This window comes from Rana temporaria, chromosome 3 (genome assembly GCF_905171775.1).
Source record: "Rana temporaria chromosome 3, aRanTem1.1, whole genome shotgun sequence".
In the NCBI taxonomy this organism is placed as follows: domain Eukaryota; kingdom Metazoa; phylum Chordata; class Amphibia; order Anura; family Ranidae; genus Rana; species Rana temporaria.
In genome coordinates this window covers 146,516,151-146,543,926 of record NC_053491.1, presented here as the reverse complement: position 1 = coordinate 146,543,926, position 27,776 = coordinate 146,516,151, and the positions used below count along the sequence as shown (strand labels likewise).

The window sequence follows — 27,776 nt, the reverse complement described above, 5'->3', positions numbered from 1 at the left end:
CAATCCCCACCCATTTTATTTATAAAAAAAAAAAATCCTTTTTGTTTTGGTTACCCCATTTTTGGTGGACTTGTCCGCTCCCATTGCTTACATTAGACCCCGAGTCTTACGGCTCAGGCATTATGCATTGGTCCCTGACCTGGGTCGGTGGATCATGGTTCGTTAATAGTCTGTACTTTATGGCACATCTTTTTCTGTTTTCATGCAAATTTTGCATTATGTCTAATGTTCATATCCCCTGCGTGGGACTTTTATATCTGTTATTTCCTAATGAAAATTATTGTACCAAAAAAAATCATTGAATACATTTTTTCTCAACAAAAGTGGAGTTACACTTTAAGTTGGCCAGAGTTGGGCTTTATGGATTCCGACGTAAAAAAAAAAGAAAGAAAAAAAGAAAGCTGCTCTACAGACTACCCTTTAACAAGCTTAAGCCCATGTGAACAAGGTTACACTAAGACCCCTTTCACACTGGGGCCGCCCCTGGCGTTTGCGGGAAAGCACCACTTGTTTTAGCGGTGCTTTACCGCTGTTTAAGGTGTGCTTTTGCATCGCTTTTTGGCCGCTAGCAGGGCGCTTGTACCCCCAAAAAATGGGTTAAGAACTTCCATATTGCGGCGCTTCTGAAGCACTGCCCAAAGATGCTACTTGCAGGACTTTTTCTAACGTCCCGCAAGTGCACCGCCTGGGTGTGATAGCACCCATTGCGATGAATGGAAGGCAGTTTTCACGCACTATTTCTAGCGCTAAAACACCTGAAAACTGCCTCAATGTGAAAAGGGTCCAACTAATGGAGACACTAAAAGGCTATCTTTATAAAACAGTGAGCCCAGGTTCACACTGGGCTGCGGGGATGAAGCCATGCAAGTTCAGCTGAACTCACACAATTTCACTCTTGCATGTCAGTCCCCAGTTCGGCCGCGATTTCAGAGACATATGCGCAAGTTTCTGCACAGATGTCAATGTAAATCGCAAAAAGTAGTACAGAAACTACTTTTTTGAATCTGTGCGGCGCCACAAATTTCAGCGTCGCACCGATTAGGATGGTACCATTGTCGGGAATTGCTGCCAATTTGAAATGCGATTTGACATGTCAAATCGAACCAATGTCAATCAGGGCTAAATGTAACATTCACTGCAGGTGAATGTGTTTTACATGACAGCGATGAATTCACCTGCAGTGAATTAAGTATGTAATTTCACATCTGAACACTAGATGGTGCTAGATCACACACACCTGCTGCTCCTGTCAGCGGCAGCTGGTAATAAGCTGGGCGTAGCAGGCAGTCCCCTCCCTTGGGACGCCTGGGAGAGATCCGTTTCCATGGGGACAAGAACTCACGCTTTAGTATTCCTGCTTCTAACAATGCGCCTAACTGAAGCAGGAAAGTTTAGTTGTCATCTCGCGCCTGTCCTTTTACTGGGGCTGATCGCTGATGGTGTGCACATGGTGCTTAGGAAAAGCCAGGTTGACTTATTTTAGTACAATGTTTTACAGACGTTCTTTACCCTACCTCACCCCCCAAAAAAAAAAATCCATAACACTTATCACTGTCACAAAAAATAAATATAAATAAATAAATATATATATATATATATTTAGATTACGCCATGGAGTCCAGTCTTGTCTTGCTCTTTGCTGCACTTTTTCAGTGCCACCATCTTTAATAGACTTGCAGTGCATGCACATCCTGCGAGTCTCTGCCAGGTCTGTGGGACCTGGAGAGATCACCGTGATGTGTCTGCACATGCGGCACAATACCCTGGGTCACCGATCGTCCTCTGGCATAGAACCTGCAGCCTGTGCGCACATACGGTAAATGAGATCCAGCAAACTCCGGGGATGTGGGGTGTCTTGGGTCACACATCCCAGGTGGCAGTTTGCTAGATATCATGCACATGCGCACACAGGTTGCAGGGCCTCATGGTGGGTCTGCACATGCGCAGGGACTAATGTCACCTAGGCCTAGGCAAAAATTTGGCAAGTAAAAAAAAAAAGGATCAACAAAAAAAGTTTTACATTTTTTATTTTGCAAATGTGCAGGGTGGGGGGGGGGGGGGGTGATAAAATAGATGACGTTCTGCTTTAACTAGATCTTTAGTAGATCGATGAGAAGTTTATTAACCTTCTAAAGTGTATTCTATAAAATTAAAGATTGGGTTGGGCCGATTGTGAAGGTAAAGATGTTAATCATGAATAATAAAAATAATTTTAAAGGCCTTTCTAGTACACCTAAAGAGTGGTGACAAGGTGTGACAGGCCCCTGTGTGTATAGAAAAGTGGTAATGTTGTCAATGGCCCATGAACAGAAACTCCCTGCCCCCAGCCCTCACCCAACCTGCTCTCTAGGAATGTATGATATACAGGAAGCTCCTCTCCCCCGTTCATTCACCTCTCCATGCATGACCTAAACCCTTGTAGGATGGACAGAGCCACTCCAATGTCAGGTCATAGTGGTGGAGTGCCCCCCCCCCCCCCATAGAGAGATTTCAGGCAGAGGAACAGGTGGGGACAGCGGGGGGGGGGGGGGGTGGAAGAATGAGGCCGACATACCAAAAATAACCCTAGGAGTGACCTGGATGGAGCACAGAATGTGACACCACAGGGGACGCGTGTCATACAAGTCTAAAAATCTCCCAGTATGTGCTAAAAAATCTTGGATTTGTTCATGATGTTCTATTTACTAAGAAAAAAACTTTGCTGACAGTTATATGAGAGACTCCATGATTAAGGCTATGGAGCCTTTTCACATATCTCTGCAGTGGCTCCGGTGCGATGTGCGTCTTTTAGTCTATTTCAGGTCCGAAGTCAGCCAAAAATTGTGAATGAGGGCACACAGGACTGTGAGCCCCCATGTGTTCATATGTGAACCCAGCCTATAGGAGAAGTCCACTTATGTGTAAAGTAGAGAGGAAAACCCTGTGATCCGGCCACAGAGGCAGCTTGGCGCCATGTTACACCCCAAATATGGATGCGATTGTGACATGGTAAAAAAAAGGTGAAGTTAGCCTTTAGGTTCTTTTTGAAAGTCCTTATTGCCTGGAATAAGTTTGGAGCCAATGAGATTGGTAGAACGAAGGAGTTGAGGGCTCATTTGCCAAAGTGAACATTGACAAAGCCTCATCTTACTTCCTAAGCATGGTAAAGAGAAGTATACAGGCAGGACATGTGTATACAGCACAGTGTACAGGCATGCATCTGGGGTAGTGTTACAGGCAGGATGTGTAGTATACAGGCAGGACACATGTATCTGGGCAGTGTACAGGCAGAACACATGTATCTGGGCAGTGTACAGGCAGAACACATGTATTTGGGCAGTGTACAGGCAGGATGTGTAGTGTACAGAATGTGTAGCAGCCCACTGCTCAAAAAAATTGTAGTACAGTATACTAATTTTGGTGTGTAGTGTCAATTTGTTTTTTTTATGTTTATCAGTAGTTATCTCTAGACAACACCCCGTTATTTATAGGGTAAGCACTACTCTTTTCTACCAGTGAGATTCCCATTTTTCATGTAGTGTACAGGCAGGACACATGTATCTGAGCCGTGAACAGGCAGAATGTGTAGTGTTCAGGCAGGACACATGTATCCAGGGCAGTGTACAGGCAGGACATGTAGTGTACAGGCAGGACACATGTATCCGGGGCAATGTACAGGCAGGACATGTAGTGTACAGGCAGGACACATGTATCCGGGGCAGTGTACAGGCAGGACATGTAGTGTACAGGCAGGACACATGTATCCGGGGCAGTGTACAGGCAGGACACATGTAGTGTACAGGCAGGACACATGTATCCAGGGCAGTGTACAGGCAGGACACATGTATCCGGGGCAGTGTACAGGCAGGAGATGTAGTTTACAGGCAAAACACATGTAGCCGGGGCAGTGTACAGGCAGGACACATGTATCTGGGGCAGTGTACAGGCAGGACACATGTAGTGTACAGGCAGGACACATGTATCCGGGAAAGTGTACAGGCAGGACATGTAGTTTACAGGCAAAACACATGCTTCCGGGGCAGTGTACAGGCAGGACACATGCTTCCGGGGCAGTGTACAGGCAGGACACATGCTTCCGGGGCAGTGTACAGGCAGGACACATGCTTCCGGGGCAGTGTACAGGCAGGACACATGCTTCCGGGGCAGTGTACAGGCAGGACACATGCTTCCGGGGCAGTGTACAGGCAGGACACATGCTTCCGGGGCAGTGTACAGGCAGGACACATGCTTCCGGGGCAGTGTACAGGCAGGACACATGCTTCCGGGGCAGTGTACAGGCAGGACACATGCATCCGGGGCAGTGTACAGGCAGGACACATGCTTCCGGGGCAGTGTACAGGCAGGACACATGCATCCGGGGCAGTGTACAGGCAGGACACATGCTTCCGGGGCAGTGTACAGGCAGGACACATGCTTCCGGGGCAGTGTACAGGCAGTACATGTATATCAGGCACAGGATGGTTTCTCCTAGAACATTGTGAGAGATTCCTGTAAAGGGGAGATCTGTTCCAGTGACAACCATCCAAGAGGAGATTTTGTCTCACTTCCTGTTGCACCTACAGGACAGGAAGTAAAATCTGTTGTATAGGATACTACTGTCAGAAAAAGGAAAAACTGGCACTTTGAATTATTCCTACACCAGTGTTTCTCAACCTTTTGTCATTCAAGGGACCCTTTAAGATGATACACAATTATGAGGCACCCTATTCTACAATTCAATAAATAAATAATTAATAATAATAATAATAATAGTAATAATAATAATAATAAACATATTGCAGTAACATCCACACATGTAGGACACCCAACGTTAAAGAAGATTTAGGTTTACCAAGCAAAACCAAGTAGCCCTGTGCACACCGGGACTGACTAGTATACCAATATTTCTCTCCATCATACAACCAACCTGCCCACAATGTGGGTGAGGGTCAGTTAGAGGGGCAAACAAGGACATCCTCAGGCTCCCCATGTCCTCTTTATCACCCAATGACATCATGAGTTGGAAGGTTCCCCAGGTTGTAATGCCCCATAATAACCCCTGACCCACAAGAGTAACATAAAAAAGAGGGCTTCTGCCCAAGTTTGGGCAATTTTAATTTGCCGAGGTACCCATGAAGAGCTCAGAAGGCTCCCCACTGTGCTACTGCACCCAACCGGCTGAATAAAAACCATACAAACACGGACTTCGAGTATTCTTCCAGGCAGGGCTACAGAAGGCAGACTGAGGAGAGGTGACCGGACAGGTGGCGGGCTGAGGACACGGTGTGAGAAGTATATATACTATGTGTAGAGGGGAGTAGTGAGGGGGGGTCTTGTGAGGAGCGGCGCCCAGGCGATATATACAGGGATGGGAACAATGTCCGGGCGGTGTACACGCTGCAGGGGTAGCAGTGACCGGGCACAGTGTGAGGAGAGGTGTGGGGGGGTACGTAAGTGGTATATGAGGAGGGGTGTCCATGCAGTATATACGGGGAAGATAGTCAGGCGGTGTACAGGTAACAGTGACTGGAGCTTGTGTAACGTGTGAGGAGCGGTGTCCGGGCGGGATAAAGGTGTTGTATGAGGGTCGGTGTGAGTGGCGCGCTCCTCCCCGGCTCGGTAAAGAGGGGAGTGTGGGAAGCTCCCAGCAGGGTGTCGGACAGAGAGCAGGTTTATGTTAATGAGGTGGGCGGGTCTATGATGAGGGTGAGAGGGGGGTGGGGGGTGTTGAAGCCATTTTGGAGTGAGTTGAGTGAAGTTGCGGGTGGCGGAGGAGAGTTCGGTGTTGCCGGGATGCCGCCCCCCAGCCCGCGCTGAGGGTTCAGTGATGGAGGCGGAGATGTGGGCTCTATGTTGGTGGCTGAGTTTGCTTCTGGGGGTCCTGCCGGTCGGCGGGAGGACAGTGAAGGTGTACGGAGGATCGGAGTGGACGTACGGTTGGAGAGGTCCTTCTCCGATCGGGGATGTGGAGCGGACAGAGAGCGGGGAGCTCCGTCTACAGAGCAGGACTGGCTGTGATCGGAGGTCGGGCGATCCGGTGTTCCTCCAGCTCCGGTCCCGGACGGTGTCGGTGTGGATGAGGACGGAGGTGGACAGACACGGAGCAGATTGCTACTTTAAGTACCGGAGGAAGAGCCCTACCTGGCCGGCTGAGCCCGATGTGGATGTGATGTATGGGGATCGGTCGGGCTGTGTTCCGGGGCTCGGGATCCGTAGCCGGGATCTGTTGGGATCGGTGCTGGGACTATCAGACTGTCAGGTGCGGGGACCATCCCACTGCATCGCCCCGCTGTACCTGCTGTGCGGGGCCGGTGATGATGTTGGCTCCCGGAGCCTTGTAGTGCGGGTCAGGACTGAGCAGAGGGGCCCCAGGAGGCTCAGGAGGAACGTGAACACCAGCCCCCAGTTTCAGCTCCACAGCTACCAGGCTTCGGTTCCAGAGAACGAGCCAGCAGGGACTCGGGTGATCTCGGTGAAAGCCACCGACCAGGACTCGGGGGAAGCGGGCCGGCTGGAGTACTTCATGGAGGCTTTATTTGACAGCCGCTCCAACGATTACTTCTACATGGACTCAGAGACCGGCACTGTTACCACCAGCCAAGCCCTGGACCGGGAGACCAAGGATACCCATGTGTTTAAGGTGACGGCCACCGACTTCGGTTCCCCTCGGAGATCGGCCATCACCTACCTGACCGTCACCGTCAGCGACACCAACGACCACATTCCACAGTTTGAGCAGTCGGAGTACAGGGAAAACATCCGGGAGAACATAGAGGTGGGCTATGAGGTGATGACTATTCGGGCCACCGACGGGGATGCCCCCTCCAATGCCAATATGGTCTACCGGCTGGTCAACGCTGACGGGGGGGAGAGTTCCGTGTTCGAGATAGACTCTCGGTCAGGGGTGGTGAGGACCAGGGCCCAGGTGGATCGGGAAGCCGTCACCTCCTACATACTAATCGTGGAGGCCAATGACCAGGGCAAGGACCCTGGGCCCCGGAGTGCCACCGCCACTGTCCACATCAACGTGGAGGACGAGAACGACAACTACCCCCAGTTCACTGAGAAGCGATATGTGGTGCAGGTGCTGGAGAACGTCCAACCCAACACCAAGATCTTGAAGGTGCAGGCCACCGACCGAGACACCGGCACAAACGCCAACATTCACTATGGCATAATCAGCGGCAACATCAGGGGCCAGTTCATCATCCACACCTTCAATGGGGACATTGAAGTTAACTACCCTCTGGACTATGAGGTGGTGAGGGAGTACAACCTGAGGATCAAAGCCCAGGACGGCGGCCGACCCCCTCTCATCAACACTACCGGCATGGTGTCAGTGCAGGTGGTGGACGTCAATGACAATGCCCCCATCTTCGTCAGCACCCCATTCCAGGCCACTGTGCTGGAGAACGTCCCCATAGGGTACTCGGTGGTCCACATCCAAGCCAACGATGCTGACTCTGGGGAAAATGCCCGCATACAATACAGCCTGACCGATCTGCCCCCCAACTTTCCCTTCATCATCAACAACAATACTGGCTGGATTACTGTGGCCTCTGAGCTGGACCGGGAGACCGTGGAGTTCTTCACCTTTGGGGTGGAGGCCAGAGACAATGGAGATCCCATGATGACCTCCTCAGCCAGTGTCACCATCACCTTGCTGGATGTCAATGACAACAACCCCACCTTCACCGAGAAGGTATACCAGCTGAGGCTGAATGAGGATGCAGCGGTGGGGAGCAGTGTCCTTACAATGACCGCTGTGGACAGGGATGTCAACAGTGTGGTGACTTACCAGATCACCAGTGGCAACACCAGGAACCGTTTTGCCATCAGCAGTCAAAGTGGAGGGGGGCTCATCACCTTGGCCCTTCCCCTGGACTACAAGCAGGAGAGGCAATATGTCCTCACCGTCACTGCCTCCGATGGCACCCGCTCTGACACTGTGCAGGTCTTCATCAATGTCACTGATGCTAATACCCACAGGCCCGTCTTCCAGAGCAGCCACTACACGGTGAGTGTGAGTGAAGACAAGCCCATAGGCACCTCCATAGTCACCATAAGTGCTACTGATGAGGACACAGGAGAGAATTCCAGAATAACCTACATTTTGGAAGACAGCATTCCTCAGTTTAAGATAGATCCTGATACAGGGACTATTACATCCTTGGTAGAGCTGGACTATGAAGACAAGGCAGTTTACTCATTGGCTGTCACTGCTAAGGACAATGGTATTCCGCAGAAGTCTGACACCACCTATGTGGAGATACTGGTTTTGGATGCCAATGACAATATGCCTCAGTTTCAGAGGGACAGATATCAGGGTGTTGTCTTTGAAGATGTCCCAGAGTCCACTAGTGTCCTTCAAATATCTGCTACAGACAGGGACTCTGGGTTGAATGGTTGGGTCACCTACACATTCCAGGGAGGGGACGATGGAGATGGAGACTTTAAGATTGAACCCTCTGGCATAATCAGGACCAACAGAAGACTGGATAGAGAAAATGTACATGTGTACAACCTCAAAGCCTTTGCTGTGGACAGGGGAACCCCACCACTGAAAACTCCTGTGGACATCCAGGTGACTGTCCTAGACATCAATGACAACCCTCCAGTATTTGAAAAAGATGAGCTGGATATTTTTGTGGAGGAGAATAGCCCGGTAGGGACAGTTGTTGCCAGGATAACTGCTACTGATCCTGATGAAGGAACTAATGCCCAAATAATGTACCAAATTGTGGAAGGGAACAACCCAGAGGTTTTCCAGTTGGATCTCTTTAATGGTGACCTAACTGCATTAGTTGATCTGGATTATGAGGTGAAAACAGAATATATCATTGTGGTCCAGGCCACCTCAGCCCCCTTGGTCAGCAGGGCCACAGTCCATGTGAAATTATTGGACAAGAATGACAATTATCCAGTCCTGCAGGATTTTGAAATCCTTTTCAACAACTACGTGACCAACAAGTCCAACAGTTTTCCGTCAGGGGTCATTGGGAAAATCCCTGCTTATGATCCTGATGTCTCTGACACCTTACACTACAGCTTTGAACAGGGGAATGAGCTGAATCTGCTTCTCCTCAATCCTTCCACTGGAGAGCTCAAGTTAAGCCGAGACTTGGACAACAACCGACCTCTGGAAGCTCTCTTGAGAGTGTCTGTTTCAGGTAATTTCTTTTATTTAGTTATTTTATAGCTAACCGCATAATTATTGTGTAAACCACATGTTGTTGTTTAGAGACGGGCAAGATGAGGTGTAAAGATAATGTATTATAATTAGAATGTTGCTGAAAGTTTAGCATCCTCTCTAGTGTAGCAGATAAAGTAGGTGTGCCTGCAATAGAGCTTGGCCTGAAGAGGTCTGGACACTTATGGAAGGCTGGAGGTTACCAGTGACACAGCACAGTCTCTTAAAGCTCCAAACCTTTTCAGAGCTCTGATCTTATCTTTGTAGATGTCTTCGTTATGTGCCCTTTGTCTATGATCACCTATATTTTTGTCCAATGCTTAAATTATGGTAACCAACCTTTTAGTAAATGGAGTGCTGTTACAGTGTTTTAAAGATTGTGTTACTTGTAGTATGTTCTATAGACCCATGAGTCTTATCTGCTTAGGGTTTCCTATGGTTGAGCAAACATTGTCACTTTTCTTGGTGCTATCTGGGTTTTTGAACGTTTGGCCAATGTTTGATTGTAAATCCTTTAATCCTTTTAAAACAAGTAGTATCATTCCTATATGTGTGTGTAATCTTTTATGCTCGTAGTTACAACTTCGTATTTAGCTGTTTTCGTACTACTAGTGTAATGTGATGTGAAAAATTGTGTACAATAACTGCCAGGGAATGAGCAATCCAGGTCCAAGGTGATTGCTATGGATTACGTCTCTATCTTGATATCCAGCTTAATATGAGAATTGGACATTCATACACAATTTATGTTTTTAGATCATACTAAGAAAACCTTAAAGGGGTTGTAAAGCTTTGTGTTTTTTTACCCTTAGATTCCTGCTCATTTTGTCTAGGGGAATCGGCTATTTTTTTTAAAATCGAAGCTGTACTTTTAGAGAGCGATCTTCTCCGCCGCTTCCGGGTATGGGCTGCGGGACTGGGCGTTCCTTCTTGATTGACAGGCTTCCGGAAGGCTTCCGACGGTCACATCCATCGCGTCACGATTTTCCGAAAGTAGCCGAACGTCGGTGCGCAGGCGCAGTATAGAGCCGCACCGACGTTCGGCTTCTTTCGGCTACTCGTGACGCGATGGATGAGACCGTCGGAAGCCTGTCGGAAGACTGTCAATCAAGATGGAACGCCCAGTTCCGAAGACCCATACCCGGAAGCGGCGGAGAAGATCGCCCTCTACAACGGTAAGTACTGCTCGGATTTTAAAACAACTAGCCGATTCCCCTAGACTAAATGAGCATCCATCTAAGGGTAAAAATACATTTATGGGTGAACTCCCGCTTTAATGCATCCTATGCATTGAGGTGAATAAACCCCTTGCACTCTCGGGGCCTCCCCCTGTTTTTACTTACCTGAGCCACAAAACTCTGTGGGCGTGATCCCTGCGATGGTTTCCCCCAGCTCTTCATTGGAGATTGATAGCAGCGCAACCACTCCCGCTGCTGTCGATCAAACCAGTGACGCGGTGCGCCCGAGTGATACTGTCAGCGGCTATGACCGCCGACTGTATCACGGGAGCGCACCCGCAAGCTAATCCCCTTGAGAGAGTGCTTCCCAGAACGGGGGTTAGTTGTTGGGAGGAGCCGAGTCAGCCGCTGAGGGACCCCAGAAGATGAGGATCGGGGGCCATCACTAACACTCTATCAGAGTCTGACAGGCTCAAACTGATGACTTCTGGGTGTGCAAAATGTTGTTAAAGTAAAACTATAGCCATAACTACCCCCCCCCCCCCCCATTTTAGTTAGTTTAAAAGAGGGTAATGACCCCTGTAAAGTTTTCATTTTTGTCCCATTGGGGAGATTTTCCTTCACGTCCTGTCCTATAGCCAAAACTTGAAATGAGCGGAAACCCTGCAAATTAAGGGAACATCAGGTTGCCAGAACTAGTGTCTCCATTGGAAAATGTCTCTTCTATTTTCTGTGGACAACCTAAAATGTGGGATTGTCCTTTACTTTCACTCTTAGGCTGGGTTCACACTACCATACGGAGCGACTCTTAGCAGGGGTCCGGTCTGTCCCTGTTCATCGTTCAAGGTCCGATTTTCTTTCCAAACTTTTGGCTGAAATTCGCACTTGAAACGGACCAAAGGATGTACAATTGCTTGTGCAATTTGCTCCGGAGATGTGTAAACTGGCTCCATTGAGAGCCGCTCACAATCTCCTGACATGCAAATTGGATGCATCAAATTCGCAATGGTGTGAGCCCAATGATCATGGTAAACGGGACAAATGGTGAGAGTGAGTCTCTCTAATGGGGACACAGACAGGCTGACAGGTGTTCTAATCCCTCTCCACTCTTTTCAAAACCCCTCAAAGTTTTGCCTTTAGTTATACTTTAATCTAAAGTAAATAATGGTTTTAAGCAAACCTACTAGCCGTATTTAAAACATATTTAGGGTTTATAAATACTAGAAAACCAGTTATTTCTATATTGTTCTTATAGCATGTTTGTCTCAGGCAGACCCTGAATCAGCCCCTTCCCGTTCTAAATGAACACACTCAAGGCATTCATTCATAATTGAAACGTAGTAAACTGTTTGCTTAAATTCGTGAATGATCAGGAAGCCGCTCAGCACAGAGCACTTCCCATTTGGGGTGCACACCCTAATGCAATGGGCTGCACACACATATGTATGTTTGTGTGTTTAACCATGTTGGTTGTCTTCTCTGCCTATCTGAATACTGCTTCTGAATGCTTGTGTACAAAGCTAGAGAGATTTCTGCTCTATTCTTTTTTTTTTTTTTTTCTTTTTTTCTTTTTTTTTTTTTTTTTTTTCTGATTTCTGCTGCTTTTATGATTTTAGGTCGGTAGTCAGTTAGGCTGGCCATACATTATACAAATTTTTTTTATTTTAGATTGACCAAATTTATATAATAAGAGGTCAAACTTACACTTTCAATTTATATGCAATCAGGCAGACCATTACACTACATAGTTGAAGGCAAAAAAAAAATGAATAATAAAATTGTAGAATGTATGGCCATCTTAAGATTGTGGCATGAAACTGCAGAAGTAGTTTAACCATGGTGTGCTGAACTGGTAAAACCCATATATAAATGTTATTTAACCTGTTCCAGACCACATGAGTTTAATGGTCTAGCATTGAGTGATGTTAAGCAAGCCATAGATTATACATTGTCTTTCTTTCAACCACAGGTTGCTTGATTTTTTTTTTTTTTCACGACAAGCCAGTAATTTGTATTTTTTCTTTTTAATTTCTTAAAGTGTTACTAAACCCAGTAATAAGAAAATAGTCCACATGTCCCACAGCTTATAAATCTTCTTTTTACATTAAAATACTGCCACTATATACCTTTTTGGATGATCCCATCCCACTCTTGAAACTTTAAGTGTTTGTTAACCCAATGCCTCCGTCTTCCCCAGCCTGCTGTCCTGTATCTCCTCTGTGTCCTCCTTCCCTCCCTGCCTGTCAACTCATGACAGTGCTGCTCCCTCCGCTCCTGCTGCTCAAATAACTGTAATTTTATATGGGCCACCTGTGCTGTCTCCTTATGTAGTGTCCCCCTCAGTGTGTGATTTTCTAAATATATTTGCCTTTAAATACTTCATGTAAGAGCCGAGATCGCGATCACATGACTGGCCCGGGTCTCTCCTCCTCCCCTCCCGAGTGACGTCAGCGGGGGGATCTCGGCCCCTCCTGCTGCATCTGAGGAAAGGAGAGACCTGGCCAGTTATGCGATCATGGATATTGTCTCTTGCATAAGTTATTTTCAGCATTTATTTTTATTATATCACACACTGATGGTGGTGCATACTTGGTAGAGTGGCTGTTATTAAAGTCTGCCTGGATGCTCTTCAGCCATTCAGGTGATGCTTAGTATTCTATGAATACAAAGCTTCCTCTGGCTGAGGCAGAGATCAATGTCATCCTCCTGCCTTTCTACCTCAGGCAATCGGAGGAATCTCCCCATCTATAACACCCAGGGCTATATAAATACCCGAACTGTGACCGCATCTGACAACATGCTGTCACTGTTGGGCAAACAGCTTTTTGCCCGTCTCACTTGGTCCTAAATACACTTTTTTGTCGTGCCAGATGGCAATAAGGCCACACGCAAGAGAGAAAAACGTCCGGCGCCAGCTAAGGCGGCTGCCTAAGGGCACCAGAAGGAGGGTGCTAAAGCTGAGTGTCCCTCAAGTGTTTATGCTGGAGCTGCCCTGCTCAGCACAGCAGATCCCTGGCAAGCAGCACAGCGCTTGGCAGAGTGAACTTCAGCTGCTTCCTCCACACTAACTTTTTTACCTTCTCTCGCAGCCCATCCTCCTCCTGTATCCTTGATAAAGTGAAACGATAGCCTTTCATTTCTGCACATCGATCCCACGCTGCTTTCTCCCCTCCCATGTGGGCGGTAACAGAGTGGCCTCCATTCCAGCACACTCATCGGTTAACTGGAGGATGCCTAACTAGATGAAAATCCTTGCACCGCCCTGCTTGCACTTGATCCTTGCCCCACTGGATTTGATATAAATCAGCAGTAAAAAGGCTTGATTTATATCAACTGGTAAAATTAGTAAATCGTCCCCAGTGTATGGTTGGCTTTATTTTTCAAATTTAAATTGAATGCTGGTTGTACAATTTGCATAGCTTAGTTCAGTATCTCCCATCAATGGAAATGATTTGTCCACATCTGGGATAACAAATATGGAAAATGCCCCATCCAATATAGCTACATATGAAATTGCCTCGAATTCCCTGCATGTAGATGGAGAAGGGGCAACAGTGTTGGCCAATCAGGTTTTACTGCATTGCAGTCCAATACATTTAACAAATAATTTGTTGGTTTGAGTGGAGAGCTCCGATATAACCTTATCAGTGAGCTATGGTTCTCTCACTATCCAATCAGTCAAATTGAATTGTTTCAGTCAAGGATAGATGGATGGGAAAAATAACTAAACGCCATTCGTTTTTTTTTAGTTAAGGCCCCATGCACAGAAGACGCTGATAAACGCATGTTCAGAGGCAGTTTTTTTGGAAAATTATTTTTATTCAATTTTTGCAACACAGATACAATACTAGGCCGCAACATGCGACCAACAATTACCGGTCAGAACACAGAAACCGGCTGGGAAGGAAAAAACAAAAAAAATAAAATAAAATAAAATAAAAGATTATATATATATATATATATATATATATATATATATATATATATATATATATATAAAAATAAATAAATAGGGGGGGACAGCACTGGTACACATTAAATGTTTACAAACCTAATCAAAATCAGTGAAATCAGATTAAATCAAATCAAAAATAGATCGTAACGCGTAACCCCCCCCCCCCCCCATGACAAGTACAACCTTTTGCGCAATCTTGATCTCAATGCTGACAGAGTATAACATGTAAATCTCTGCCTAGGAAAGAAAAAGAGATGGGATACATTTCCCTTACAGAATACACCGTTGCTCTAAAATAAATAGGTCCACACTCCACCCCCACCTGACTGGACACTTTTTTTTTAACTGCCCCTGAATGCATTCAATGTTATTCTATGTGTCCATGCACACAGTCTGTTTTTTTGGCGTTTTTAGGCAGTTGCGTTTAACCTCGTTTTTCCAGAAGCAAAAAAATGGGTCGGTACCAGCGTTTTTGCCGCATTTTCGTTTATAAGCGTTTTTAAAGGTGACCTATTATTTTTTTTTTTACATTAGAAATCTCAAAAATTATGGAAAATGATGAAAAACCATAAAAAAAAAAAAAAAACACTAATTGCTTGCATTGCATTGTGGACAATCCACAACTTGTGGCAGGTGGACAATCCACAACTTGTGGCAGGTGGACAATCCACAACTTGTGGCAGGTGGACAATCCACAACTTGTGGCAGGTGGACAATCCACAACTTGTGGCAGGTGGACAATCCACAACTTGTGGCAGGTGGACAATCCACAACTTGTGGCAGGTGGACAATTCACAGCTTGTAGCAGGTGATTTGGCAAGTGATACGCTAAATACAAGTACATTGCTGCTCTCTCAGCTCACTCTGGTCTCACAAAATGGCTGAAATGGTTAAACAATACAGTTTTTTGAGCTTAGGGAGGGTCTTATGATGTTTCTTAACTAACCGCTTTTAGACGTAAACGTGGCTAAACGCGGCTGCAATCGCAGCAAAATGGGCGTTTCTATTTGCTTACATGTACACGTTGCATCTACAGGAAAAATGGGCACAATTGGAGTCTTGAATTTTTGCCAAACACTAATGCAAACTGCAACCCTTACCCTTCTCTTATAAACCAAGTGACCGCTCTGTCATGATCACTGCATACTACCTGAAAGGAGAACTTGTTTCTAGAGATTTTCTTATTTTTTTGGACTTGCAGCAACTTATGGTGAAATTGGAGGCAAATTTTTACAAACTTTCCGTGAAACCAGATTTGCTATTTTTTCAGCAAAATAAAAGTTCAGCAAATTTGCCTCCTTAGGCTGGGTTCACATATATGCGAATTGGATGCATTGTTAACCGCATCCATTTCACATAACATGTGAGTGTGCCTGGCTTTCAATGGAGCCGGTTCACACATGTCCGGGGCGGTTTGTGGTGTGGTTTTGAAAAGAGTACTGTGCATTTTTAGGTCCCGTTCAGATGCGAATTTAGGGAAAAATTCAAATCTGAGCCTAGGTTTACATTGCAGCGATTTGGCAAGTTAAATCGGCAGCTATTGGCAATGGCACCGCCCGAATCGGTGGGACGCCGACTTCGGGGTGCGTTTTTTTTTTTTTTTTTTCCTGTATATACATCTGTGCAGCAACCTACAAAGATGTCTCTGAAATCGCCCCCGAAATCGGACTGACATGCGGGAATGAGATCGTACGATTTCAATCCCACTGTCAGTGTGAACCTGGGCTGAATCGGTGAATAGAAACGCACAGGACACCGGACTGCAAACCACACCACAGATATGTGAACCCAGCCTTATGGAAAAGTCTCCTGCATGTCCAAGACTAGCATTCTTCCTTTTGGAACCTGAATTGGAATGATTTCTATTTCTATGAACTATAATGGTTGTTAAATCTATACTCGGTATGCAAATGTTGATCATGTCTAGAGCACAGATGGCGTTGTGGCAATTTGTAATGCTTAACAAACTGGCATAGGGCACTGAATATTATAAATGAGTCAGGATAAGTCTAGCATCTGTTATTTTTTTATTTTTGCATGATCCATCTGAAAGTATATTTTGGACTAGTTGGAACTTTGATGGGATATTCGGTCTCTGGTAGCCCTAATGTTTTAAAATGGTAAAAGTGCAGTGTAGTAAGTTTGTCCATTGTGCAGTGTAGTAAGTTTGTCCAGCTGATGTGTTTTTTATATATATATATATATATATATATATATATATATATATATATATATATATATATATATATATATATATATATATATATATATATATATATATATATATATATATATATATATATATTTATATATATATATATTTTTTTTTCTTTTTTAAACTGAGCAATTGGGGGGAATTTTTTTTTTTTTTTCATAAAGGCAAGTACAGTAATGATTCTTTTAGCATGGTATTGATTACATCATACCTACCCCATTCTCCCCATAAGTACCAGCTCCTTATCTTCAGACAGTGGACAAACACAGACTAAACAGAGCTTCTGTAAGATTTCTGGAGGAGGCTGAAGAGCTCTGTGAGAGCCGCGATTGACATGTTGGGACAGATCGTTTAGAACTAGTCTTTTGTATAATTGGATAAGGAAATTCTGTATCACTTTACAAACCTATCCGTCAAAACGATGTGAATCACGAAATGCAATGCCGGCAAGCTGATTTTTTTTAATTTTTTTTTTTCTCTTCACACAATTGAGCATATTTTTCATGGGAAAGGGAGCTTTTGGCAGCACATGTCTCTTTATGGTGAGGGTTTCCCATTTGTATATAAGTAAGCAGAGCTGCTGGCTGCACATTTCTATAGAGTGCGTATGAGGAGCTCTGTGATACACCTTTTTATTGATTCTTCTTTTTAAATGTAGTTAACAGTTTTTTATACACGTACTCAGAACATTAACATATTTTTTGTTTTATTAAAAATATTGTTTTGCGTACAAGAAATTTAGAGCAAAAAATGTTAACCAATAAATGTTAAGCTCATTTTTGAATCATGTTTTGTAGGTTTCTGGTCTTTGGTATTGAATGCCTAATGGTCAAGGCGGCCTTCTGTGACTGCTTTCTCTCTTTTAAAGTGTTTTTTTTTTAAAAAAAACCTGCAAGACAAAGGCATAATGAGCTATTATGCATAGCATACTAGCTCATTTATGTATTACTTGCCTCAGATCGAAGCCCCCATAGCCATCCTCAACCCCCCCTCCGCCGCGGACATCTCTCCCGAAGCTTACTTCCAGGTATCGCATGCGCGTGGGAGCCTCCGGTAACGGCGCATCTAACTGAAGCAACGGCACGACATACCATTGCTTCAGTGCGCATGTGCCGATCACTTTGGCACATGCAGACACAGGGTGATATCTCCTTAACTGTGCAGTAGATATCCAGGGTAGCTACAGGTAAGCCGTAATATAGGCTTACCTATAGCATAAAGTATAAAAAATGGGTTTACAACCACTTAAAAAAATAAAAATTGAGAAAGATAATTGTTAATATTGGTTGGCACTGTAGAAGGCCCTTCTTCCTTCTTTTTTTTTTTTTTTTTTTTAAACACATTTTGGCTGATTGCTTCCCTTTCCAGCCCTTCTATGTCCCATTTATGAATCTATGTGAATAGTTGGATGGTAGTAAAACTACTAACATCTAAGGCTTGGTTCATACCTATGCACGTGGCTTTGGGAATCGCAGCGATTCCCACACCTGCAGTGAAAACGCTGTGTTCTGAGAAAAAACACGGGGCTGCCATTCATTCTGAATGGCACCCCCCCCCACATATGTAAAATCACAACGTGGGTGCAAGAACTGCAGGCAAATCGTATGCTCAAAATGACAATGCGCTTTCCCCGTGGCTCACGTTTTAAAAAAGGTGCATGGGAATAGACACTGGGATGAAGAGTAGAAGGAAGTCAGCTTTTCTTCTTTATTTTTTGTGTGTTAAGAGCAATTGTATACTCTCTCCTCATGGTACAAGGTGGCTGTTTTCTATACTATGTTACTTTGCAACAATGTGAACTGTACCTGTCAATTATTGAATTAAGAAAAACAAATAAAAATGAATGATTAAAAAAAAAAAATAAGACCGCTATATATTGCTAATGAGAAAGGGCCCTTTCACACGGGCGGACGAACGGACCGTTTATTACAAGTCCGTTTACGGACTTGTAATGTATCCCTATGGGATTGCAGACGTTAGCGGATGATGCATCCGCTAACGTCCGCGACGATCCACGTCCGCAAAGTTCCGCTTTTTCAGACGGAAGAAAACCCTATTTTTCTTCTGTCTGGCGGAACGGATCGGATCCGTATTCATCCGATTCCCCATAGGGGAGAGCGGAGGAGAGACAGGGCGGTCTCTGCACAGTGTGCGGGTACCGCCCTGTTAGCCGACAGCTCAGCGGGGATTAACAGAGGATCCCCGCTGAGCCAAACGGGCTAACGGAGCGGATCAATACGGATCCGCTCCGTGTGAAAGAGCCCAAAAGGTATTTAGCAGTTTATATTTACTAAAACAATTGCATTTCCATATTCTGTGTACTGTGGGAGACCAGATATAGCGAATGCAGGGCCCTGGGTTTATTAACATTTTAATATTAACCTGCACTACCAATATGGCAAAAGCAACTTGGCCCAAGAAAACTGCCTGCACTTCATAATGAAGAGACCTATAGATTCGAGTTGTTTGCTTGTTTATAGAAGTCGTATGAATTCCCACGCCTTAAGCTGCACTCATCTTTTGTCCTGAGATTTTTATGCTCTAGATTCCAGTTTTACAATTAAAGTGTGTCTATTTGATGATTGGGAGGAATATGACATCTTCGATATATACATTTTTAGGGATATGTTGCAGGATATATATATATATATATCGATCTCATAAAAAAAATGTGTGTGATAAAATAACAGCTGCCTGTGATTTGTTCTAGCAATGACTTCCAGATCCCAGCAGAAATACATGTGCAGCATGTCCATGTTCTAACTCTATGTGGATGTTGGGGTACTTGTGAAGCTCTATGTACTTCTGCCAGCAACAAATAACATTTAATTTGTTTTTAAAGGCCCGACAAGTCTTGCCAGCTAGACTCAAAACATGAAAGAAGGAATAGACTTGTTCATGACTGATAGACCACGGCTTGCTTCTGATTGTAATTGGTTTTAAAGTGTCTGGCAAGCATGGTTTTTACAGTTAGGAATGTCATAAAGAATGTACGGTTGACATTTAAGCCTATATTCTTTTCTCCTGATGATTTTGTCTGTTTCTCACGTGAGCTGAGTGGATAGTTTGGTTACATTAGGATGTGTCCTTTTAGTGGTAAATGCAGCGTGGAGGTTGTCACGTTGTCACATGAGAACACCCAGAGTGTTGGGCACCTGTGGAGGCTCCACCATGCAGCTGGCGGCTTCTGAGTCAGTGTGCTGCCTTTTCTTCCTGTCTTTAGTTACTGTAAAAAAAAAAGCACATGGTGCCGTCATTGTGACATTCTAAGCTCCTCCGAGTGTGTGTTCTCACACTGCAGCTGAGTGGGTTGAGCACAAGTCAGAAGTACAGTGAGCTGAATGTCGGCTTCTACAACACCATTTACTTTGATTATTCATAAAATATAACAAGCTGCAAAAGTGCATCAAAGCACGATTAATCATGCTGTTTTGTATTCTATAATCTTCATATGTTTTGTTCATACAAAGCATTGAATCTGAGAGCTGCAGACTTTTCCAAATTTTTGCCTGAATGTTAGGTCTGTGGGAACAGCGGGATTTAGAAATCCCAGAAAAAGCGATCCTCCTGAATTCCACGATTCTCTGCAGATTGGACAAATCTACGTACATGTGTTCAGGGAAATACAAACATCTGAGACCTCGCTTGATTTGCAAATTGATCAGTTTATTAAAATCATATTTTTACCCGAAGGTATATGGCTTGATTTCAGAAGATGGGAGTGTGGTCTGACGGGGACGGTGTTGTCACCCTAATATAGGAAGTGTCTGACAAGGACCTTCATGGCAATAATTAAAATTTAAAGCTGCAGATTTTAAAATATTAAAAACAACTTCTGAAATGACATTCACATGCTAAAGCTTTTGTATGCATTCAGTGATTGGATTTATATATACTTTAAAGGGTATGTAAAGGATTTTTTATTTTATTTTTTTTAATAAATAACAAACCTGTTTTACTTGCCTCCACTGTGCAGCTCGTTTTGCACAGAGTGGCCCTGATCCACGTCTTCTAGTGTCCCTCGGTGGCTGTCTTGGCTCCCATGGTGATGAGTTCTTGCGGGTGCACTCCTGTGATACAGCCGGTGGCCATAGCCGCTTGCTGCATCACTTGGCCCCGGCGCACTGCATCATTGGATGTGATTGACAGCAGCGCCAGCCAACGGCTGCTTTCAATCAACTAATGAATGAGCCGAGAAGCCTGGCCGAGAAGCAAGCGCGTTCACGGCACAGGACTTTTGAGGGGTCAGGTAAGTAAACTGGGGGGCGCTAATCCCCCTTTAACACGCTAACCCTTTAACACAGACCTTTATAGCATAAAAGTCTCTGTAGCGTTGGAACACTCTCTTCAATGCATACTTGAAAACAATCAAATGTATTATTTTTTTTGGGTGGGGGCTTTAAATTGCCCCACCCCCGCCTCTATTCTCACCTATGCGTGAGTGACGTTGGTGCTGCCCCAACAGCCTTCTAGAATATGTGCATTGGATATCACAAAAGGCATTGGCTCCACACAGTTTCTAAAGGGGATCAGAAATCCAGCTCCTGATGATGTAGAATAAGATGGCAGCACAGGATGTCTCTGAAAAGTGATCCACTGTGAATCCCATTTCACATGGAGGCCGAGGAGCCTCTTCCATGCATTTAGTAGGCAACTGCCTTTTTGCTGTTTTTCCTTTTTTTTTTTTGTCCTGAACAGCCATTTTTATTGAAAAAATTATGCCACAAGCCAATAGTTTGACTTGTAGTTGTACGTGCCCCAATGACTTTGACAATAGGTGAGTTTGACAGCCAGTGCTGTGTTAAAGTGGTTATAAACCTTTGTATGTTTTCACCTTCATGCATTAAGGTGAAAAAACACCTTGCAGTCACCGGCCACCCCTGAGCCACCTGTTTTACTTACCTGAGCCCCAAATTTCCGTGGGCGTGATCCTGCGTTGCTTTCACCAGGTTTTTTCGGCTGATAGCAGCACAGCCATTGGCTCCCGCTGCTGTCAATCAAACCTAATAACGCTGCCTCCGGGGGGCGGGGCCGAGTCATACAATCGGCGGCTATGGACGTCGTTTGTATGGCACAGGAGCGTGCCCGCAAGCTAACCCCCCTCGGGAGAGTGCTTCCCAGAGGGGGTTAGCTCTTGCGGGAATGAGCCACGAGAGCCGCCGTGGGACCCCAGAAGAGGACGATCCGGGCCACTCTGTAAAACTAACTGCACAGTGGAGGTAAGTATAACATGTTTGTTATTTAAAAAAACAAAGCTTTAGTACCACTTGAAATCTACCTGCGTGTCTACAGGCTATGTGGTAGGTTTTAGGTGTGCAGTCGGGGGTGGTAAATTGTGGTTTAACTCCTTGTTTTTACTGCCCCCTGGCCACCTGAAAGGAGCTGAAGATCCTGCTTGTGATGCAGGACAGTTATCCCCATAGACGCCCATGGTAGACTCCTTGCCTATAGCTTAAGCTAAACCTGAGTGAATTGTCTGACTTTGACAGCCAAGCGGCTTTTCTGTATGGCACTAGTAACTCACTAAGTGGTTTCTCTTGTCTGGAATTGATCATTTTGATTCGTTTAACATGGTAAAGGAAGAGTTCAGGTTAAGATTTTGGGCTAAAGACAATCTTTAGTAGTAGTACTAAATCTGTGGAATGCAAAAAGCAAAGCACTCCTCCTCCTCCTATGTGTGCACCCTGCAATTTAGGTGACAAGATATTTGACAAGATATTTTCATGTATTAATCCCTTCAGCCATTAGCTTCTTTCACCTGTGACCTTAAACCCAGCAAGTTTCTACCAGCAAGCCAGGCAGTTCCCTCAAGGCAAAGCTACCAGAACAAGCACGTAGCCCACAATCTACCTTTCAGTGTCTCACAGTGTACGGTTAACTGATTACCCAATTCCTACATGACCTCAGACAGCTGATTTCAGCTTTCCAAGCTTCAACACATCTACATAAATTTTGCTTCTGTTTTTTTGTCAAATTAACTAATATAGTTTTGTCTTGAGCTTTGTGGATACATTTTTAAATTTTTGGTACAATGCTCTATTCCAGGCCTCAAATTTTCCACTCACATTTTGCGAGTGGAAAATGAGGTCTGGCGAGGAGCTGGCTGCCTGGGAGTGGGGGGGCAAGCACCACTGGCGATCGGGGTTAATCGCCAGCCGTTCTCGCAGTGATCGCCCCGATGGCATAAAGAAAGGGGAGAGCTGTAGGATCGCAGAGCGGTAAAGCCCGCTGTTACAACTTGCATTGAAATTTCCTCCGCTCTGCCAAGAGCCCCGCCTCCTCCTGACCCCGTGCCTGTGATAGACAGAATGCGAGTCCAATGCTGAGGTGTGTTTATCACAGGCGCGGGGTCAGGAGGAGGCGGAGCTGTCGGCAGAGCGGAGGAAATTTCAATGCAAGTTGTAAGAGCGGGCTTTACCGCTCTGCGATCCTACAGCTCTCCTCCTCCTTTATGCTCTCTGCCATCAGGGCGATCAGAATATCAGAGAAATACAATAGAAGTGCAGCCACCAATCAGCAGCCCCCCTGGTACTTGTAGTCCCCCGTGTGTATAGCTGTATGTCTCCTCCCTACAGAGCGGAGTCGCCCTCTTCTCCCAGTGTCGCCCTCTTCTCCCAGTGTCGCCCTCTTCTCCCAGTGTCGCCCTCTTCTCCCAGTGTCGCCCTCTTCTCCCAGTGTCGCCCTCTTCTCCCAGTGTCGCCCTCTTCTCCCAGTGTCGCCCTCTTCTCCCAGTGTCGCCCTCTTCTCCCAGTGTCGCCCTCTTCTCCCAGTGTCGCCCTCTTCTCCCAGTGTCGCCCTCTTCTCCCAGTGTCGCCCTCTTCTCCCAGTGTCGCCCTCTTCTCCCAGTGTCGCCCTCCTCCTCTCCCAGTGTCGCCCACCTCTCCCAGTGTCGCCCTCCTCTCCCAGTGTCGCCCTCCTCTCCCTCTAATCTCCTCCTCTAAGAATGGTCAGACTGTCAGATGCAGAGCAGGTTGTGTCTCTGACACTCAGGACTCAGAGAGGAGCGCCCCCCGGAGTCTGCCCCCATACATGGGATGTGGAGGGTGAGTTCTGCAGTCTGGGAAGGATTTGTCTAATCTCCTTAGGCTTGGCCTCGTCATTACCCACTATAAACAAACACAAGTGTCCCATTCATTGGAAAATCCACTCAGGGGGTCCTCACTGACCTGGGATAACGGGGGAGTCCACCATGGGGGCACGGTGAGGCTGCAATGGTGGGGACGGTGAGGCTGCAATGGTGGGGACGGTGAGGCTGCAATGGTGGGGACGGTGAGGCTGCAATGGTGGGGACGGTGAGGCTGCAATGGTGGGGACGGTGAGGCTGCAATGGTGGGGACGGTGAGGCTGCAATGGTGGGGACGGTGAGGCTGCAATGGTGGGGACAGGTGAGGCTGCAATGGTGGGCACAGGTGAGGATGTGCAGAGGGGGAACTGATAAAGTTGTTGTTAATATTTATTTTTGCAACTTAATTGTGCATAAAACATTTTACAAGATAATTTATGAGGGCGTGATTAGCGGGAGAATTAGGGGCAGGGTACGGGTTGGGTGGGACAACTAGTGGCTAGTAACCCTTGAGGCCTGGCTAGTGGCTCAAGACTTGAAATTTTGAGCCCTGCTCTATTCCTTGATAGTAAAGTGAAAGTAAGTTTTTTTTTTTTTTTTCAGCATCATTGGCAGTTCTGGCAGCTTTATATGCTTGTTGACAAACTGCTGTTCTATTGGCAAAGTAAAGTTCAATAGTTAACTGGCCTTTTTATCATATACAGCCACAGACATAAATGCGCTTTTAGTTGTATTTTATCTACCTGAACTGAAAAAAAAGGTAAATGTGTTATATATATATATATATATATATATATATGTGTGTGTGTGTATATGTGTGTATATATATATATATATATATATATATATATAACACTATACAATTAATACTCGTTCACTGTGTTGCCCAAAGCAGCCAGTCAGGGGTTGGCTTTAATTTTTTTTTTTTTTTTATTCAAGACAAAAATCTTTAATCATCGATCTTTAATCTGTATGAGGCTTAAGAAGTTGTGTCTGTGTTGACGGCTGCCTGTAATATAAGTTTAGCGTTTAATAGGTCCCAAACAGACTTTTGGATAAAGAACTTAAGGACATGATCTTTAAATGAGAGAAAATTTGCTGGCATAATAGTCTGATTTCCAATTTTTTTGTAATTGAGCTAGATTTTAGGGTGAAATGTTAGTAGAAATAAAAAATTGTAAATAAAAGTTTACAAGTAAAAGAATGAAGGGGGGAAACTGAAATGTTAGTAAGAGTTATGCCCAGAAAATCCAAGTTTCTATAGCTTGGAAGAAATGTGAGTGTTCCATAATCTACTTTTAACCCAGGAATGACTCCAAGAATTGACCGCTTCGCACCTCCGCTTTATGCATGACTAGACAGAATGTCACATCAAAGCTACAGTGAATTATGATGGTTTCCTTCATCTATCTTATTAAAATTTTGGCAAGTTGTAGCAGCTCTCACACGTGAAATTGCTGAATTTCTGTTTTGTTTTCCATACAAACGTGTATAATGACCTTTGTTTCCTTTCTGCAAGGCTGAAACATCAGGATAGTTGAGCTTTTCACTTTCTGAAGCAGGAAAGGCTTTTTTTTGTTGCTTTAGTGTTTGTTGATCTTTCTAATTGTTAGTTTGTCTCAATTATGTAGACCTTAGAGACGTTGTGGCAGAAACACGCTCAATGAAAATCATTTGATGTGATCAGAATGCGTCATTATTTCATTACACCATTTTATCTTATTTCATTACAAAGGAGTACAGTCAGTTTGCTAATATGAAGGATTTGTATCCATATCCCTGCAGTATGTGGTGGGAAAACATTTTTAATTTGTGAGAATTTTTAAAAATATAACTTTCCTGGTAGCAGGTTATATAGAGCTCCTCATACTAGAAAATATAATTTTTTACTACTTACCAATTCTCAGGCCGCTCTGGTCCTCTTAACATGAGCTCACCTGTGTCAGCCAATGTTGGGGGGGGGGGGGGGGGGGCAAGAGCGCTCAACAACCACTGGATTGCCTGAGCGGCATGGGTCACATGTTGGCGCTCCCTCCTCCTTCCCTTAAGTAGTTAACAGCTGACAGATGGAAGCTGGTCATGTGACTGGTCTGGAGCAACACCTACCCTGGTCTTCCACAGGGTAGGTGTTGGGAGAAAGGAGTAGTTTTAAGATTAGTCATATTCAGGAGTTCTACGTTAAGTCTCTGTGCACACCTGAACAATTTAAAGCATTTTTCCAGAGCTTCAATGTTGTTTCCATGTTGTTCTATTTTACCTGTTTACATTGGAGGAATATGTTGTCGCTCAAACTGCAGAAAAAGTATAAGACCTCCTGTGGGACATAATTCCAGTTTTTTGTCCTCGTCTCCTCCTTCCCTTAGTAACTAGCTTTCCATCGGCTAGTCAAAAATGCTTGAGTCTGAAAGATGTGCAACCCCCCCCCTCACAAAAAAACCCACAAATATGCTCGCACCCATGCGTGAATCCAGGCTAAAAAGGCATCTGCCTGGATGTCCCATCTACTTCTGCATAAGCTTGTTTGCAAATGTTGTGAGCATTGTTTAAAATCTTTCTTCTTAAGACTAGTACACACCACAACCGCTGGGTTGAATGGTAAAAAAACTTGACTCAGGTTGAAGCCGCTGTACTAACAATCCAATGTTGGTACATCAATCTCCCCTGCTGTGTTAATGTGTTCTGACAGGGGGATGCCCCCTTCCGCCAGAACACCCTGGTCAACCATTGGCTGCCATACACACAGGCAGAATGTCAGCTAGTTTCTGTTGAACAGGCTGATGTTCAGCCTGTGTGTACTAGGCTTGAGTATTCCAAATTGGTACTTTGTAATGTAAACCAATGTAAAAATGTAGGTGCCACTCAGGTTCCAAAGGGTCCTAGTCCATCACCAACTGATGGGAGTGCCAGCTGGGAACGGAGCTTGCCTCAGCTCCGAATGTCAGCATGTAGTGAAGAGAATATCCCTTGAGCCGCACATCGCTGCATATCTGCTGTGAAAGAATATGTCAGTCTCAGCCTAACTAAAGTCTCTCATACTCTTCCTTAGTGGATCTGCAGCGATGTGCTGCTCAAAGAGTGTTTTCTTCACTGCAAGTACGTTGTAATGGTTATGGAAGGTAGGGGTTCACAGAGACCTAAAGTGATTTTAATCTTCTTTTTTTTTTTTTATATATATATATAAGGATAAACTCTGACCAGGTTTAAAATTAAAGCCGAGTTCCACCCAAAAGTAGAACTTTAAGCACTCCTCACTCACCCCCTTGCATGCCACATTTTGCATATCATTTTTTTTTTTGCGGGGGAGTGGGGGCTTCGGTAGGAGTGGGACTTCCTGTCCTACTTCCGCCTAGGTGACCCCTCCTTTTGCCTTAGGCCCCTCCCCTCTAAGCGATCTCCTGGGACATGTAACGGGTCCCAGGAGATCGCCTGTCCACTCATAGAGCGCGGCTCACGCATGTGCAGTGAGTGCCTGGCCGTGAAGCCATAAGCTGTCCACAATTTGAATGGGGGTGCCAGGGGAGAGGAGCGACGCTCCGGGCGGCCGCATTGCTGGACCGTGGAGCAGGTAAGTGTCTGTTTGTTTATTAAAAGTCAGCAGCTACACTTTTTGTAGCTGCTGACCTTTAATGAACATAAAAAGGCTGGAACTCAGAACAAATCGCTTCCTTTCATTCAGTCACACATGTAGATCACCAGGCCTTCATCGTGTTTTAATTCACCGTATTATCATAACTTATTCTGGGAAGAACCTTTTTATGACCACGTGAATGTGCAGGCCACAAATTCATAAAACAGACCTACTCCTAGCCAGATAAAAGAAAAGCTGCTTGGCTTATGTGTGATGCCAAGGCTAAGGTTGTACTCCATTTTATAATACTGAGGTTAACGCACACACACGGCACAAACCGAAAATATACTGTAGGGAGAAAATATAAAGATTTCTTTAATTACTCTTGTGATATGATTAACATGAGGTTTATATGGAGTCCATACAAATTACAACATGTAATGGTATATATGTAAACTTGTATTATTAAACACACTGTTGCAAAAGAGGAAGTTTTTCCTTTTGATTGCAGCCGCATAGGGCTTAGCTTCAACAATGGCTCACTTCTCTTGTGCTAGACTGGCTTTTTGTCTACTTTCAGAGTAAAATAGTACAGTAATGATAGGTAGCAGAGTTTATTCACATTTGT

The 27,776-nt window shown here is 45.0% G+C and overlaps 1 protein-coding gene across 8 annotated transcripts in view; it reads left to right on the top strand.

Annotated features, from left to right (window-relative positions):
- The first annotated feature begins 5,699 nt into the window (after positions 1-5,699).
- Positions 5,700-27,776, top strand: part of CELSR1 (cadherin EGF LAG seven-pass G-type receptor 1) — a 219,262-nt gene continuing 197,185 nt past the window's right edge. For all 8 annotated transcript variants that reach the window (XM_040343639.1, XM_040343636.1, XM_040343634.1 and 5 more), the window contains exon 1: positions 5,700-9,149. In XM_040343639.1, the coding sequence (XP_040199573.1) occupies positions 5,807-9,149 (3,343 nt within the window). In that variant the 5' untranslated portion in view covers positions 5,700-5,806. The remainder of the gene's footprint in view (positions 9,150-27,776) is intronic.